We start from the raw sequence: 17576 nt of genomic DNA on the forward strand, positions 1-17576 counted from the left end.
GCATGTGGGAGGTCCTGCCTTTCTGCATTCAGTGACAGGGGAGAGCTGCCTGCTGCCTACATTCCCACACCTTCAGGCTGTTTACAGACACTGATCTGCGGGACTGATTGACGGGCATCATTGAAAACTGAGATACTGCTTTTATCACTAGTTGGATAAATAACATCTGGTGCTTTAAGTAGTTCATGTAAAATCTTGATACATTTCACGAGTGCACTTTTAGAAAAACAATAATGCGACCTGATGATGAGATTCTAAGTTTCTCAACTGCTCAGAAGAACCATGGAGCTCTTAAATTTGAAATTATATGTAAAAAAAAAAAAAAAAAATCCTCAGTTCTGCTCACATTTATCAAGGGGAGCTTAAAGTGCAGGATAAAATGTTGATGATTTATATTTTGCTAGCTAGAAGAAAGGTGTATCCCATTGGCAGATGAGAGCCACTGAAGCCAAGAGGGTGGGGGGCAGTAGAAAGGAAAGGTGGGAGATGGAAGAAACAGAAATGAGCGGGAGGCATCCCCGACAGTGCCCCCGGCTGCACCTCCCTCTCTTCGGGAGAACTGTGTGGCAGCAGCCAGCCATGGTTACAGTGCATTTCCTCGTCACCAGTGAGGAAGGCAGCTGTGTTCTCTGTACTCTGTTTACTGAGGCAGAGAGATGTATTATAAGTGTGTGCTAAATTTCGAAATATTTTGATTAAAATAATTGTAATAAAAATATCGACACAACTGGGCACTGTCATGGCACCAAAACATCTTGAAATACTCAATATCTGGCCTTCCAGAGAGTTGAGTTGTTCCTGAAGAGAGTGAATTGCCTGTCCGTTTTCTCAAGAGGCGCACCTGTGATTTGTATGGGTCCCTCAACTACAGCAGAACACTGCTCGCAGCATTACTGGCTGAGGGGCGTCCTTGCTGACCATCAGCAGTGAAGTGTGGTGCAGCAGTGAAGCCGTCTGGGGCTGGCAGGGTGGCAGTCGTGTTTCATGCTGTGTCACTGCATCATCCCATTGGACGGGTGGCTGTGCCTACATTGAGTGTTGCAACACTCTCCTGAGCCTCTGTTGTTTCCTCCCTAGGAGAAGTCCTTGTGTTCCTGGACAGCCACTGTGAAGTGAATATGATGTGGCTGCAGCCCTTGCTGGCCGCCATCCGTGAGGACCGGCATACCGTGGTGTGCCCAGTGATCGACATCATCAGCGCCGACACGCTGGCCTACAGCTCGTCCCCTGTCGTCCGCGGAGGGTTCAACTGGGGGCTGCACTTCAAATGGGATCTTGTCCCCCTTTCTGAGCTAGGAGGAGCGGAGGGAGCCACTGCACCAATTAAGTAAGATCACTCCTTTGTTTGAAAAATTCCTACCAGTGCTTCCTTAAAAGAGAAAAAAAATGATATTAAAGATAATTCCTCCTTTGTAAGGAGCAAAAGTGTTGACTTAATTTGTACATTAAAAAATTCTTGAGTATGTATTGAATTGTATGCAGTCTGCCAAGTCCTAAGGAAAGATTTATGAGTAAGATACTATATGTCCCCTCAAGGACTTAGAGCCTTGTGAGAAAGGCAGACAGACCACGCCACCATTGCAGAGGAAGCCCTGGGAGGGCCCCATGTGGTGTTTGCTCTTGGTATGTCAAACACCGTGGTGTATTTATTGTTCACTAACTTACCTTCAGTTGTTTGGTAACCTGAGTGATGCTGTGAAAAACATTAATACGTAAGCCTTTGCTTTCATTAGGATTTTGAAGTTGTATTCCTGCTAGTATAATTATTAAAGTCATAGTATAGGAATTATTTTATGTTCTTATCTGTGTTTCATCTTCTGTAATATAAATCTGCTTTTCTTTCTTATTTTTGTTTTCTTTAAAAATTTCTTATGTAGATTGAATTCAGAGAGGTTTGCCTGTATTTTAACTTTTAAAGAATGCAACATTTGTTCTTGATTTGCCAGAGTGTGATCAAAATTGGTACTTTCTCCAAACAATGCCAGGATCTCAGAATGTTCATGTTTCAGTTATTTTTCCCCCAATTTACTTGTTGTTGTTGCTGTCCATATAATTTAAATCCCAGAAGCCATTTCTTACATAGCAGTATTCACACAGGCTTGCCCAAGTATCTCCCCTTTATGTTACCCTGTTCCTTCTGCAGCTGCAGCTCTATCCGGATTGCTCTCATCCTGGCTGAAGAACGCTCTTAGTCGTTCCTTTAGTTGGACCTCCTAGTGATTAGCCCTCTGTTTTTCCGAAAATGTCCTTGTGTTTCAGCATTGTTTTGAAGAACATGTCTACTCAATATCCAGTTCTAGGTTGGCAGTGGCAGACATGCATGTTCTTTCAGCGTTTGAAGGCATCATTCAAGAACCTTCTGGCATTCACCATTTCAGACAGGAAGTCAGTGTTTTTAGTCTTACTTTGCTTCCCTTAAGATAATCTCTTTCTCACTGGCTGCTTACATTTTTTTGGTCTTGTTTTTAAAAAGTGTTTTTTGAATATGTATAAACATGGTTACTTTTTTGAGGTAACTAATTTGCTGCCGAATTCTGCCTTGTCTTTTTCTTTGAATATACTGAGCAGTTAAAGTCTTTGCTTGATGATTCCATATTTGAAACCACTGCGTATCTGTTTCTGTTGTATGTTGTTTCTCTCATTTTGCTTTCATATGATTTTATTTTCCCATTTGCCTGGTTATTTATTTGTTGCTTATTTATTTTTGCTTAGTGCCAGACATGATGTATGAAAAATTATAGAAATACATTCATACCTGGGATGATGTTTTTTCCCTGCAGAGATAATTTTGCTTCTCTTCTGCAGGCAGCTTGGGCCACTAGAATCCACACTCCCCTCTATCCAGTTTTAGGAAGTGAGCGGACTGGCTACTAGCTCGAGTCCCTGAGAGGACCAGTCTACGGCTTTTCTCAGTCCAGCACAGGGCTTCTCAGCCTTGGCACTACTGACATTTTGGGCCAGATAATTCTTTGTTGTAGGGGGCCGTCTTGTGCATTTTAGGATAGGTAGCAGAATCCCTGACCTCAGCCCAGATTCTAGGAGCACCCTGCCACACAAACACATCAAGATGTGACAGCTAAAAATGCTCTAAACATTATGAAATGACCGTTGGGGACACAGTCATCCCAGTTGAGAGCCACTGGTCTAACTTGTGTGAGTCCAACTCCCAATGTGTGATGTTTGTCAGATCTCTCCTTGGTGGACCTTAGAGCCCAGTTTTGATCCCCAAGGCTCTGTGAGATTGTCAGAAGGAATGACCATATCAGGTGGCTTTCTATCAGAAATGGTTACAGTAGGAAAAGAACTTCTGAGAACTTAGAAAAGTAGCCTTCATATGCCAGATACTAGCATATTATTAGCAATCTAGCAAATCCAGTTGTATGGCCTGGCTCATTCTCTGATACTGGATAACATGTTTCATAATCATTAATTCAATTTTTATTAGTTATGTTCCAAAATGACACTGAGTATTTTAAACAAAAGTAGTAGGTAAGATAACTGACTGTGGAATGAGTACAGTAATTGTTTTCCTTTTTCGAGGTCACCAACAATGGCTGGAGGTTTGTTTGCCATGAACAGACAGTATTTCCATGAACTTGGACAGTATGATAGTGGCATGGATATCTGGGGAGGAGAAAACTTGGAAATATCATTTCGGGTAATTTTTTTGCATGCTCAATTAATAACTGTGTGTAGTGGAATATGATTTTCATCCATGATCTCATATTTTCTTTATGTTCTCCTTGATTATTATATTTTTTGAGATAGGGTATTTCTCTGCCGCCCAGGCTGGAGTGCAGTGGTGTGATCATAGCTCACTGCAGCCTTGACCTCCTGGGCTCAAGCGATCCTCTTGTCTCAGCCTCCTGAGTAGCTGGGACTACAGGCACGTGCCTGTAGTTTTTCTATTTTTTGTAGAGATGGGGTCTCACTGTGTTGCCCAGGCTGGTGTTGAACTCTTGGGCTCAAGTGATCCTCCTGCCTCGGCCTCCCAGAGTGCTCCATGATTATCTTTATTGACAAATTGTCCTTAATGAATGCTACCTTGCCAGAATCTGTGATACGGATAATACCTATTTAAAACATCAAAAGTGTACATGTTGATCCATTGACTAGGAAAACAACAACAAAATGAAAAAGCATGTAAGAAGCCATATATTTATTCATATTTATTTTTTTGAGACAAGGTTTTGCTCTGCTGCCCAGGTTGGAGTAGAGTGGCATGAACACAGTGGCTCACTGCAGCCTCGAACTCCTGGGCTCAAGCAACCCTCCCACCTCTCAGCCTCCTAAGTAGCTGGGAGTAGAGGCGCACGTCACCACACCTGGCTAATTTTCTATTTTTTGTAGAGATGCGAGTCTCGCTATGTTGCCCAGGCTGGTCTTGAACTCCTGGACTCAAGCAATCCTCCTGCCTTGACTTCCCAAGGTGTTAGGATTATAGGCGTGAGCCCCTGTACCTAGTCTGTTTCTATGGATTTAGAGGCACAAGTGCATAGTGTGTGGTGGTAAAGTCTGGCTTTTAGTGCACTCACCACTGGAATAATGGACATTGTACCCAATAGGTGGTACTTCATCCTTCACTCCCCTCCCACCTTTTAGAGTCTCCAGTATCTGTTATTCCACTCTGTGTATGTATGTGTATGTATATGTATATATATAAATTATTAAAGTATTGTTGTAAAGAATGGTTGGATACAAATTTAGAATGTCTTAGTGTGCTAATTTAAAGGTTTGTTCTTTTTTTGTTGGTTTATTTTATTGATACTACCAGATACATATAGTCAGGGTGACCAGATTTCCCTGAGGCCTAAGACCATCCTAGTTCATACCTGTTCTCTTGGAAAAATTAATAGCTTCCCATTGTACTTTCAGAAACAGCTCAGTTCGATGCTGCCTTATACCGTCACCCCATGTATAGCTTACTAAGTCCTTTATGTATACAGGTACCCCTGTCCTGAGGAAGAAATCCACCTTGCATTATCTGTCTTCTCCAATTGCTTAGGTTTGAAAGTTAACAGTGTAGGTGGGGTCTGTGGCTCAGAGGCCCATGGTGTAGACAGTCTTTGGAAAAGGCAGAAAGAGGGCAAGGGGAGAGCTGACACTTCTCCTTCCAAGCAAATATCCCAGTATTTCTCCCAACCATCTCCTAGTCCAGTTAGCAGAATCCCTATCAGATAATACCATGATACTTGTTCATATGTCCTTTTGTATTTCTGCAAATGTATTGACTACAGTATTTCTAAAAAGCAGGTTTTGGCTGGGTCCATGGTGGCTCACGCCCATAATCCCAGCACTTTGGGAGGCCAAGGCGGGCTGATCCTGAGGTCAGGATCCAAGACCAGCCCGGCCAACATGGTGAAACCCCGTCTCTACTAAAAATACAAAAAAATTAGCTGGGTGTGGTGGCGGGTGCCTGTAATCCCAGCTACTCGGGAGGCCAAGGCAGGAGAATCGCTTGAACCTGGGAGGCAGAGGTTGCAGTGAGCCAGGTGCCTCTGCACTTTAGCCTGGGGGACAAGAGCAAGGCTGTGTCTCGACAACAACAAAAAAAAGCAGGTTTTCATTCTGTAAGTTTTAGAATGTTAGGGTTAAAGGCGTAATAGATTTTATTGTGCCTCTTATTTAATAGATTTTATTATTAAAAGTTCAGTCTCTCTTTTTTTTTTTTTTTTAAATAAGGTAATTGAGTGTCACAAAAACGAACTTAACTCCAAAGTAATTCAGATAGTCAAGGACAGAATTTAGACCAAAGCTAAGGTCTTTTGAATCTTAATCTGGAGTTATTCTATATATTTTATATTTAAAAATCTGTTTTCTAAAAAAGAATATGCATTGTATAAGTAAGTACCTGTGAAACTGAAATGAGAGGACCAGGTAATAAGCACTTCTTATCCTTAAGTGCCTAACATCAAGTCTCTTGATCTGTTAAAGCGACAGAGTTGGGTAAGTGCAATTTCAGACACATGGTAGTAAATGCTTACTGTGTGCATTGTTTTAGAATTCAGTTCCTTGTAATGATAAAGACAGATAATTTTTAACAATGTGTACCTTCTCATTTTCTTCTATTTGAATATTTGTATCTAATGAGATGTAAATATCTTGCCAAGTTTCATAAACACCTATTGAATAAAGATTAATTTCATTGAAAATTCATACATTGGTTTCACAATAACATGAGGCAACTGTTCACGCCTGTTTTTGCTTCTGACCAGATCTGGATGTGTGGCGGTAAGCTTTTCATCATCCCTTGCTCTAGAGTAGGACACATTTTCCGAAAAAGGCGACCCTATGGGTCTCCTGAAGGCCAGGACACCATGACACACAACTCTTTGAGGCTGGCACATGTCTGGTTGGACGAATACAAGGTGAGATGAAATTTCTTGTTTAGAAGGATGAATGATAAGCCAGTAGTGACTGGCCTAGTGATAGCTTTGGTTGCTTTACTTTTCACTCTGGCATATTTCTCTTGGTTAACCTTCACCTTAGGGCCGACTCTTTCTAGTTTCCCCCACCCTCTTCACCTAGTACTTCACTTCTTTTTGGTTCGAATCTGACTCTTGTAATTTTGTAAGTGTCTACTCATACAAATGGAATCATAAACCACGTGGTCTTTTCCGTCTGGCTTCTTCAGTTGAGCACAGCGTTTTCGGGTTTGTCCGTGCCACACCATGTATGGGTCTGCATTCCTTTTCATTGCCAAATAATATCCCATTGTATGAACAGACCACATTTTACTTTATCCATCCAGCTGATCAACATTTAGGTTTTTTCCACTTTTTTTTTTTTTTTTTTTTGAGACGGTCTCACTCTATCACCCAGTCTGGAGTACAGTGGCACGATTTTGGCTCACCGCAGCCTCCGCCTCCCAGGATCAAGTGATCCTCCCACTTCAGCTCCCACACCACCATGCCCGACTAATTTTTGTATTTTGGTGGAGATGGGGTTTTGCCGTGTTACCTAGGCTGGTCTGAAATTCCTGAGCTCAGGCGATCCACCTGCCTTGGCCTCCCCAAAGTGCTGGGATTATAGGTGTGAGCCATCACGCCTGGCCTGTTCCACTTTTGACTGTTATGACAAATGCTGTGAATTTTTTTTTTTTTTTTGAGACAGAGTTTCACTCTTGTTGCCCAGGCTGAAGTTCAGTGGTGCAATCTCAGCTCACCGCAACCTCCACCTCCTGGGTTCAAGTGATTCTCCTGCCTCAGCCTCTGCCTCCCGAGTACCTGGGATTACAGGTGCGTGCCACCATTCCTGGCTAATTTGGTTTTTTTAGTAGAGATGGGGTTTCATCATTTTGGTCAGTGTGGTCTTGAATTCATGACCTCAGATGATCTGCCAGTCTTGGCCTCCCAAAGTGCTGGGATTACAGGCGTGAACCACCGCGCCCAGCTGCTGCTGTATTTGTGTATAGTTATTTTTTAAATATTTGTTTTGCACCTCCTGTATGCCAGGCTCTGTGTTAGGTTTTTGAGGGATAAAAGATGAATAAGGGAGTGCACAGTAATTTTTCACACCGTGAGGAAAATATAAACAGAGACATGTAGCGTGTGCTGGAATGAGAGGGACAGAGTGGTGCGCTGTGTTTGGGGGCAGTAGGGACTCCACGGTGTTTCTTCTATAGTACTGTTTATCTCCCTTCTCCCTCCTTGACCAGACTTTCAGGTGTAATTCCATGCTCATCTCTAAATCATCACTGGGTACTATAGTTCTCAACGCATGGTCCCAGTCCTAGCCACTCTCTGAGGAGGTCTGCCAGTTTAAAATCATTTTCAGAGGTTAATACAGTATTTGCCTCTTTGACCATGTTGACATTGCACTGAGTGTGTAAAATAGGTGAGTAAAGTGGCTAGTGCCTTAGCATAAATCGAGGCATCATCACCCAGTTATACTGTAGTCACTGCATTCTTCACCAGCACTCACTGAGAAGACAAAGGCCAGTTTCATTTCTGAATGTCATTGATATAATAATAATTTTAGTAAATCTCAATGTGCCTTTTTAGTATCCTGTGTGAGTACGCATGCTCACACAGAAAGCACTTCTGCTGCTTACTGAAGTACAGTGGTTGGTTCAAGGAAAAACACTTGTGCGGTTGTTTGGGTTGTGGGCGGAGCTAGCCACTGCTTTCCAGGAACACTCTTTTTATGTGTTAAGACTGACTGACTCACACACCATAATTACTCATATTTGGGTAAAACGAACTAAATAATGAACATGAAAACAACTGACCGTATTTGTTGCAAACGATAAAATTTAAGCTCTCAAGTGAAAATTAGAATTTGAAAAACTTACATTTACCACCAGGAGCTTGACAGCTTCCTAGTACTTAAAAATTTTACTTGGCCGGGTACGGTGGCTCATGCCTGTAATCCCAGCACTTTGTGAGGCCGAGGCGGGAGGATCACCTGGGGTCGGGAGTTCGAGACCAGCCTGACCAGCATGAAGAAACCCCGTCTCTACTAAAAATACAAAATTAGCTGGGTGTGCTGGTGCGTGAATCCCAGCTACTCAGGAGTCTGAGGCAGGAGAATGGCTTGAACCCAGGAGGTGGAGGTTGTGGTGTGCCGAGATAGTGCCATTGTACTCCACCTGGGCAACAAGAGTGAAACTCCATCTCAAAAAAAAAAAAAATTTCTTTACTGAGGAGATCAGTGGTTATATATATATATATATATATATATATATATAGTATATATAGCATTTTCCAAATGATTAATGCATGCTGTTACAAAAACGGGTAGAAGATCCATTCAGAGAGCCATACAGACCATGAGATTTTATTTGTCTTTTTTGAGTCAGAGTCTCACTCTGTCGCCCAGGATGTAGTGCAGTGGCACAATCTCAGTTCACTGCAGCCTCCACCTCCTGGGTTCAAGTGATTCTGCAGCCTCAGCCCCCAAGTAGCTGGGATTACAGGCATGTGCCACCGTGCCCAACTAATTTTTCTATTTTTTCATAGAGAGGGGGTTTCATCATGTTGGCCAGGCTGGTCTCAAACTCCTGACCTAAAGTGATCTGCCTGCCTTGGCCTCCCAAAGTGCTGGGATTACAGGCGTGAGCCACGACGCCCGGCCGATAGACCAGTACGTTTTAATGCAACAGTGTCAAAATCTTAATATGATTTCATGTTCCGCGTTGTAACTAAACTTTAAAAGTTATTGAATTTTGGAGTAGTGTTAACCCCATAATTATATATAGGTTGTAATTTTAAAAATACATATATTTAAGCAAAACAACACACGGCAGCAGGCTAAATGCAGATGTGAGAATTTAGCTGACTTGTTTTAAGCCAGCCAGCCAGCAAAAAGGTTTGCAAAAATATAAAGCAATGCCACTGTTCTCACTAAATCTTGTGTTTGTAATGAGTTTTTAATTATTTTAAGGAATTAATAATTTGTAGGTTTCTCTGTTTTAATTTCTGTATGATAAATATGAACAGACACAGCCCACACAGGCAGACCCTCCTGGGAGTTTTCCGTAATTTTTAAGAACATCGATTACTGAGACTCACGAGTTTGAGACCCACTGATCTCATATATACGCCTGTTTCACTGATTCTCAGATACAGTTTAAGGTACATGTTATCATCGTTAGTAATGGACTTCATCATGTAAAAATATCTATATCATTGTATAATCATTTTTAACAAAAAATTTGATTTTCTTATTTTTACTTTTTTAAATTCAGGAGCAGTATTTTTCCTTAAGACCTGACCTGAAGACGAAAAGCTATGGAAATATCAGTGAGCGTGTTGAATTGAGAAAGAAGTTGGGTTGTAAATCATTTAAATGGTATTTGGATAATATATACCCAGAGATGCAGATATCTGGGCCCCATGCCAAACCCCAACAACCCATTTTTGTCAACAGAGGGCCAAAACGACCGAAAGTCCTTCAACGTGGAAGGGTAAGAAAGCAGTCTTTTCCAGGCGTCTTACGTTTGATATGAAAAGTTTTGAAGTGCCCGTAAGCTAGAACAGATGACACTGTGGATTTAGCAGAGTCTAATGACAGACTTCAGCTTGCCTTTCATTATATTCTGTTTATGAGAACTTCCTCTACGCAAGTGTAGGACCTCAAGTGTAGATCCTTGCCTTGCCGGCATAGTTGCCTTCTCTGAGGCTAAGTTATGTGACAGTTTCCAAGAGTGCAGTGGCACATGGGAATACACCCTGGACAGAGGCCATGGAAGTGTCAGAGGACAGGCCAAAAAGGAAAACAAGTGGAGCATGGGGCAGTGATCTGCTGTTTACTCTTAGTTCTGGGAACCAAGTCACAGATAGAGCGGAGGTGGTAGTGAGGGCCAGAGTGGGGGAATGGGGTGGGATTTCACGTCTGGTGTTCCCAGAAGTCACCTGAGCTCAGCAGAAAGCACATTCATCAACCACATTTCCTTAGCTGTCTTTGTGTCTTAAACTCATTACAGTTATATAGTCACAGGGATCTGGCCAGAAAATCATCCCTTTCTCCTGAGTCATCTCTTAGCGTTGGCTTCTAAAGCTAAGGGCATATACTGTCTGTGTTGCCCAGTGTCCCTTCTTTTATGAAGAAGGCACTTCTGCCAGAACAGTGCCAACTCTTCCCTCAGTGGCTAGGAGGAAGCCTAGAGCTTTTCCCCTTCCTCTTCTCTCTACTCTATAATAAGACAAAAAAACAAAACAAAAATAAAACAAAAACCCAGCATCAAGATGTTTAGTATTAGGTATTTTTCTCTAAGTAAAAGAGAGCAGTGTGTGCCCATGTAGTTGATCCCTTACCATTATTACTTCTTGCTGTTTGTCTCGCCCTCACAGTTCTATGATAGTTGTCATCTGTGTATCTCCAGTGTAGCCTGCATATTGCATTTCATTGTGTACTTTTTTATACATGTTGTTCTTATATCCCTGACTTCATTTGAAAGTTCTTTAGGGCAGGGATGACATTTTAATTTCCTTCATCTGCTGTAGATTAGTAAACATGTATATGTAGCTAGAATTCCTAGCTGACACTGCCTACATGTTAAAATTGCTGATAACTTTTGGAGTTATAACTTTTGTCTATCTTGATGCTCCTGTGTTCTGAGGCTAGAACTTAGGAATTAAAAATGCATATCTTGGAATTCGTACCTCCGGAGTAACCTTTCACATTTCGCCCGGAACCACCTCCAGGCTTGGGAGGCGTCTCTGGGATTGCTTCCCGCATTCTGAGCTGAGTGCCTTCTTTTACAGCTCTATCACCTCCAGACCAACAAATGCCTGGTGGCCCAGGGCCGCCCAAGTCAGAAGGGAGGCCTCGTGGTGCTTAAGACCTGTGACTACAGTGACCCAAATCAGGTGAGTGAGGCCTCAGAGCTCACAGCCAGTGCCTGCAAGGTGGCTTCCAATGAAGGGAAGCTGCTGGCAGTCACTCCTGAGGACATCAGTGTCTACTATTCTGGCTTTTCTTAACCCATTTATGTGTAGTGTTCCATTATTGGAACGCTAAGCTTATGGGGCTTATCTGTATCCTACTGCTCAAGGTCATCGCCAGGGTCTGATTTTTCACCGAAAAAAATTACAGCCTTCGGCATAAATGGGTTAAAAGGATGAGAGTGGCCTTAGGTGACACCTCAGTCGGCTACTTTCGCCTCCTTTGTATGTTTTTCCTACCTCTGCTCATTGTCGTGGAACATTTTAATTGTTTACACCATCATTTGTACTTGCTAATAGTCCAGGGAATAACTTGTGACTTACGAGCCATAGGAATTTGTCAGAAATGGCCAAGGGAAGCACTACAGAGTTTCAGTTCATTCCATTCATGTAATTTAATTTCAGCTTATGTATGTCTCCTAAATAATATTAAAATGGGCCTAAAAATCAGCAAATAACTTGGACTTCAATTGAGAACAGCAATTTCAAACTCATTTGTGTCTGATAAAATAGCATAATGTAACAGCAGTCTAATCTCATAAACTGTAGTGTCTCATTTCTATTCTAGTGGGGGGTTGGTGTCACTCAGAAAAAACAAACAAAAAGCCACTTGGACTTTTTGGTAAATAATGTATACTGTGAAATTTCTTCAAACATTCTCCCAGAAGAGTTCATGCCCACTGTCTCAGGTGATACATGTGCTGAAAACATGGTTAAAAGGGGATTTCTGGGGCCCAGTGCAGTGGCTCATGCCTGTAATCCCAGCACTTTGGGAGGCTGAGGTGGGTAGATCACGAGGTCAGGAGTTCAAGACCACCCTGACCAACATGGTAAATCCCATCTCTACTAAAAATACAAAAATAATTAGCTGGGTGTGGTGGTGCGTGCCTGTAATCCCACCTACTCGGGAGGCTGAGGCAGGAGAATTGGTTGAACCTGGGAGGCAGAGGTTGCAGTGAGCCAAGATTGTGCCACTGCACTCCAGCCTTGTGACAGAGTGAGACTCCGTCTGAAAAAAAAAAGGGGGGGGGATTTCTGTGCAGCTTCTGGGTAGAAGAGGTGGCAGTGTTGTGGAAGTATTAAAATTGTGGTGACACTTCAGGGGTATAGGTCCCAGTGAGGTGAGAGCTGAAATTTGTTCCAGAAAATATAAGTTGGGGTGATGGAGTTATCCTATTCTAAATGTACTGTGTTGTCACTTTATAGTTGTGCTAATTCTGTAGCCACCAGCCACATTTCACGTGTACAATAGCTGCATGTGGCCAGTAGGTCCCTTACTGGACACACAGGCTATGAAACAATAGCAGTGTTACAGACAATTCTCTTACAGCTCCCTATGACTCTGATCGAGGGTCTTCATGTTAGTGAACACTGCACACATCCATTTGGAGTCTGTAAGTTGAAGCAGTGAGTAAATAGGAGAACAGAAGAGAACGGATTCCTTTTGAGCGTAGTGATGGCGCATGCTGGAGAGTGAGGTGTTCACTGCACTTGCCATGTCACCCAGGTGTGTTCCTGAAGATAGTCTGTGATTCAGTCTGTGCGCTTCCTAACTGCCCCACCGATGAGGAATTGATGAAGATGGCAGCCATGTGCCCTTCTGTCTCCAGAGGGTCAGCCAGAGGCTTATTGGGCTCCTCTATCACCTACACAGTCCAGGAATTAATGTTGTTCAGTCTTAAAATTCGTTATCTAAATTTTATTTTATTTTTTTCTCTAGATCTGGATTTATAATGAAGAACATGAACTGGTTTTAAATAGTCTCCTTTGTCTAGATATGTCAGAGACTCGCTCATCAGACCCACCACGGCTCATGAAATGCCACGGGTCAGGAGGATCCCAGCAGTGGACCTTTGGGGTGAGGAGTGCTCGGTGATGTTGGGAGAATGTGCAGAGACCCACAAGGTTGAGTGAGGGGTGCAGCAGGTGAACTCATTTTCTACCTTGGGGGTGATCTTCTCAGTTTGCAGTACAGTGGTCCCCCGAGTGGATGGCTGAAACCACAAGCAGTACAAACCCTGTATATACTGTATTTTTTTTCTAGAGATATACCTGTGATAAAATTCATCAATTAGGCACAGTAAGAGGTTCACCACAATAACTCTAAAGAACAGAACAGTTACAACAGCATACTGTGGTTGTGCAGTGGCTCCCACCTGTAATCCCAGCACTGAGAAGGCTGAGGTGGGAGGATTGCCGAAGCCCAACAGTCTGTTTGTTTTCTCTATAAAAACAAATCACTATACTATAATACAAATCGTGATTGTGGTCAGAAAGTATCCTACTGTACTGTACTGCAGGTAACAAAGAGCGGAAAACTAATCTTTGGATAAGAGGGCCTATTGTATCCCTTAATCTGAATTCTTAAATGTTCCATATTTCTTCTGGATTTCCATGTTTTGCCAGTAATTGGCAGTATTTTTTTTCTTGCTACCTTTTTTCTTTTTTCCCCCCCCAGAAAAACAATCGGCTATACCAGGTGTCAGTTGGACAGTGCCTGAGAGCGGTGGATCCCCTGGGTCAGAAGGGCTCTGTCGCCATGGCGATCTGCGATGGCTCCTCTTCACAGCAATGGCATTTGGAAGGTTAAGGTTGATGCTGTGGCGGGAGCGGTGCTTCATCAGGCGTTGCCTCCTGTGTGGAGTCGGGGGCTTTAGGAACGCCTGGGTTGCATAGAGTAGAGCCATCTTGGAGAGGATGACTTTTCCCTGTCCTCCCGGAGATGCCTGGGCGTGTTAGCAGAGGTGACACCCGTCTGACAGAGATGGGAGCTCTGAGTGTCCACAGGTGAAGAAGTTGGTTTCACCCAGACATTAAGGTTATTTCTGAGCTGCTGTTAAGGAGTTTCTTGCTTATAGAGGCAAACCAGAATATCATTTTAACCCTAGAATTGGGCTTGTACAGAAGGATAAAACCCAGGAAAATGGATATTTCTATTCAGATTTATTTATGCCTCTTTTTAATCTTCTTTAATGATGCAGTGGTTTTTATCTGATCAGGAACTTGTCGTGATTTCCTTTCTTAGACTTCATAGGAGATAGTGCTTTAAAAAAAAAAACTATTATTGTTTAGTATGTTGTGAGTAGATCATCTAAAAGAACTGAAGCTACATTATGTTTAACTTCAGAAGGCATCATTTATAAGACAGTATAAGAGGCAGTTAAGTATTATAAATTATTTTGATGAATTATGATATTATCTACATTTAAAATAAAAAATCCTTTTGATTATTTAGGATATTTTGTCTTGGATTGGGGCCTCTGGTCTGAGGTGTGTTGCATGCTCTTGGAGTCAGCTGATGACCCAGTAGGCTCGGTAGAGTCCTCTGCCTCTCAAGACGCGTCCCAGTTTCTTAGCTTGAGCTGTGTGACCTTAGATACTGGACATCAGAGTTGCCTGTGCAGCACCCAGGAGAGCTGTTCAACAGGCAGTTGGATATAGAGGTCAGACTCTTGGAAGATGTAGCTCAATTAGAGATAAGACATTCGGGAATCACTTGCATATACTAAAAATTCTGAAATATAAGGTGAATTTTCCCCCCAAACCACATCTTAAGAGGAGAGACGGTCTCATATTGCAGAGTATACACTCAGATATTTTATCTGAACCACAAAACAGTTTAAGCACCACATCCTAAATATTTTATCTGTGATTTGACTTCAAAGGCCAGGATGGTACATATGGAAAACAAGAGCAGCAAGATAGTAGATTGAAATCCAACAATGTCAATAATCACATTAAGTGTAATGAATGTAAATGCCACAGTTAAAAGGCAGATTAGATAAAAATGCAAGATCCAACTATATGCTGCCTATAAGAAACTCACTTTATGAATACATTAAAAATAGAAGGATGGTAAGATAGATGAAAGACATCTGAATAGATATATTAGACAAAGTAGATTTCAGCACAGAGAATATTACTACAGATGATATAGAGCGTCATTTCATGAATAAAAGGTTCAACTTAATCCCAGTTTATCAGTTTTTGTGGCCTTTATTTTGAAGTTCTGTTAAAACTGCAAGAAGTACACCCATCCACAGTTGCAGTAAGAGATTTCAACACACCTCTCAATAAACTGATAGAACAAGTAGACAGAAAAACAGTATAATGTAGAAACCTTGAACAATACTGTCAACCATTGTGGCCTAATTGACACTACCCAACAACAGAATACATGGACTATTTACCAAGATAGACCATATTCTGGGATATTGAGCAAGTCATGCCAAGTATAATATAAATCAATAACACACTTGGAAAATCTCCAAATATTATAAAAAGCTAGCACACTTCCCAGTACCTTAAGGGTCAGAGAAAAAAATCAAAAGGCTATTTTGAACTGACCAAAAATGAAAATACAACAGTGTGTGGCGTGCAGCTAAAGCAGTACTTGGAGGTTTTATAGCATTAAGCACCTATATTAGAAAAGGATACAAGTCTCAGTGACTTTAGCTTCCATCTTAACAGAAAAAGAGCAAGTTAGACAAAGAGGCGGAAATGAAATATTAAATACCAGAGCAGAAATGAATGAAACAAAACAGGAAATAAAGCTAAAAGCTGATTGGAGAGACCAGTAAAATTGATAAACCTCTAGCCAAAAAACACAGAAATTACCAACATTAGGAATGAGTTGCAAGCACACTAGAGTCTACAGATATTAAAAAGGATGCTGAACGGCAGGAGCTCTGATTCCCTGCTGGTGGGAGTGCAAAGTGGTACAGCCACTTTGGCAAGTTTCTTTGTAAACATACTCTTACCCTGTGATCCAGCAGTTGCACTCCTTGGCGTTTAGCCAAAGGAGCTGAAAACCACACGAAGCCTGCACGTGGATTTTACAGCAGCTGTATTCATGACTGCCAAAACCTGGAAGCAAGATGTCCTTTAGTGCATGAATGGATGAACTATAGTACATTCAGACGATGGAACATTCAGTGCTAAGAAGAATTAAGCCATAAGCCTTGAAAAGTCATGGAGGGATGTTAAGAATATATTATTCAGTGAAAGAAGCCGATCTGAAAAAGCTATGATTCCAACTATATGACATTCTGGAAAAGGCAAAAACGCAGAGGCAAAAAGATCACTGCTTGCTAGGGGTTATGGGAGAATGTGATGGTTGATTTTATGTCAGCTTGACTGAGCTAAAGAATGCCCAGGTAACTGGTAAGACATTATTTCTGTGAGTGTCTGTGAGGATGTTTCCAGAGGAGATTATGTTTGAATCAGAAGACTCAGTAAAGAAGATCTGCTCTCACGAATGCGGGCGGGCACCACTCAATCCATTGGGAGCCTAAATAGAACGAAAAGGTGAAGGAAGGGTGACTTGCTCACTCCTTGAAGCTAGATGTCAGTGTTTTGGCTCTCAGGCCTTTGGACTCAGACGAGGACCTACATCATTGGCTCTCCTGAGCCTCAGGCCTTCAGCCTTGGGCTGGAACACTACCACTGCCTTTCCTGGGCTTCCATCTTGCAGGCAGTAAATCATAGAGCATCTCAGTCCCTCATAATAAATCTCTTTCTGTATTTCCATACATCCTGTTGGTTCTGTTTTTCTGTAGAACCCAGATAATAGAAGGAGGGAGGGATGAGCAGATAGAGCACAGAGGATTTTTGTATCCTACATGAATATAGAAGAAAAATTTCCTTATAAAAATTAGCAAATCAAATCCAGCAACATATAAAAAGGATGATACATTATGAACAAGTTGGTTTTAGTCCAGGAATGCAAAGATGGTTTAACATTGGAGATTTGATTAATATAATTTACAGTGTTAGTAATACAAGGGGAAAGGCATATGTGACCTTGCGGGAAAAAAATGTAGAAAAAAAATTGACAGAATTCAACACCCACTTAAGATAAAAACTCAGCAAACTAGGAATGGAAAGAAAATTCCTCAACCTCATAAAGTGCATCTGTGGAGATACTACAGCTAGCCTCATGTAATGTGAAAGATGATTGGGAACAAGGCAAAGACACCTGTTCTTACCTCTCCCAGCCAGTGCAATACAGCAAGAAAAAGAAAGGCATGTACATTAGGAAGGAAGAAGTAAAAGTATTTATTTGCAGACTCTGATCAAGTATGCAGAAAATCATAGGGTGTCTTCAAAACTACTATTAGACATAGTAAGGAATTTATCAGGACCACAAAAAAATCAATATAAAAATGAATTGTTCTTCATATTGGCAAC

General features: G+C 41.8%; 1 protein-coding gene across 5 annotated transcripts in view; it reads left to right on the forward strand.

Annotated features, from left to right (window-relative positions):
- GALNT11 (polypeptide N-acetylgalactosaminyltransferase 11) overlaps positions 1-14624 on the forward strand; it is an 84777-nt gene extending 70153 nt beyond the window's left edge. For all 5 annotated transcript variants that reach the window (XM_010384053.2, XM_010384054.2, XM_030933037.1 and 2 more), the window contains 7 exons: positions 1078-1327; positions 3541-3658; positions 6216-6368; positions 9689-9907; positions 11208-11312; positions 13108-13245; positions 13846-14624. In XM_010384053.2, coding sequence (XP_010382355.1) covers positions 1078-1327; positions 3541-3658; positions 6216-6368; positions 9689-9907; positions 11208-11312; positions 13108-13245; positions 13846-13977 — 1115 coding nt within the window. In that variant the 3' untranslated portion in view covers positions 13978-14624. The remainder of the gene's footprint in view (positions 1-1077; positions 1328-3540; positions 3659-6215; positions 6369-9688; positions 9908-11207; positions 11313-13107; positions 13246-13845) is intronic.
- Positions 14625-17576: the final 2952 nt, after the last annotated feature.

Source organism: Rhinopithecus roxellana, chromosome 6 (assembly GCF_007565055.1).
Source record: "Rhinopithecus roxellana isolate Shanxi Qingling chromosome 6, ASM756505v1, whole genome shotgun sequence".
NCBI lineage: Eukaryota > Metazoa > Chordata > Mammalia > Primates > Cercopithecidae > Rhinopithecus > Rhinopithecus roxellana.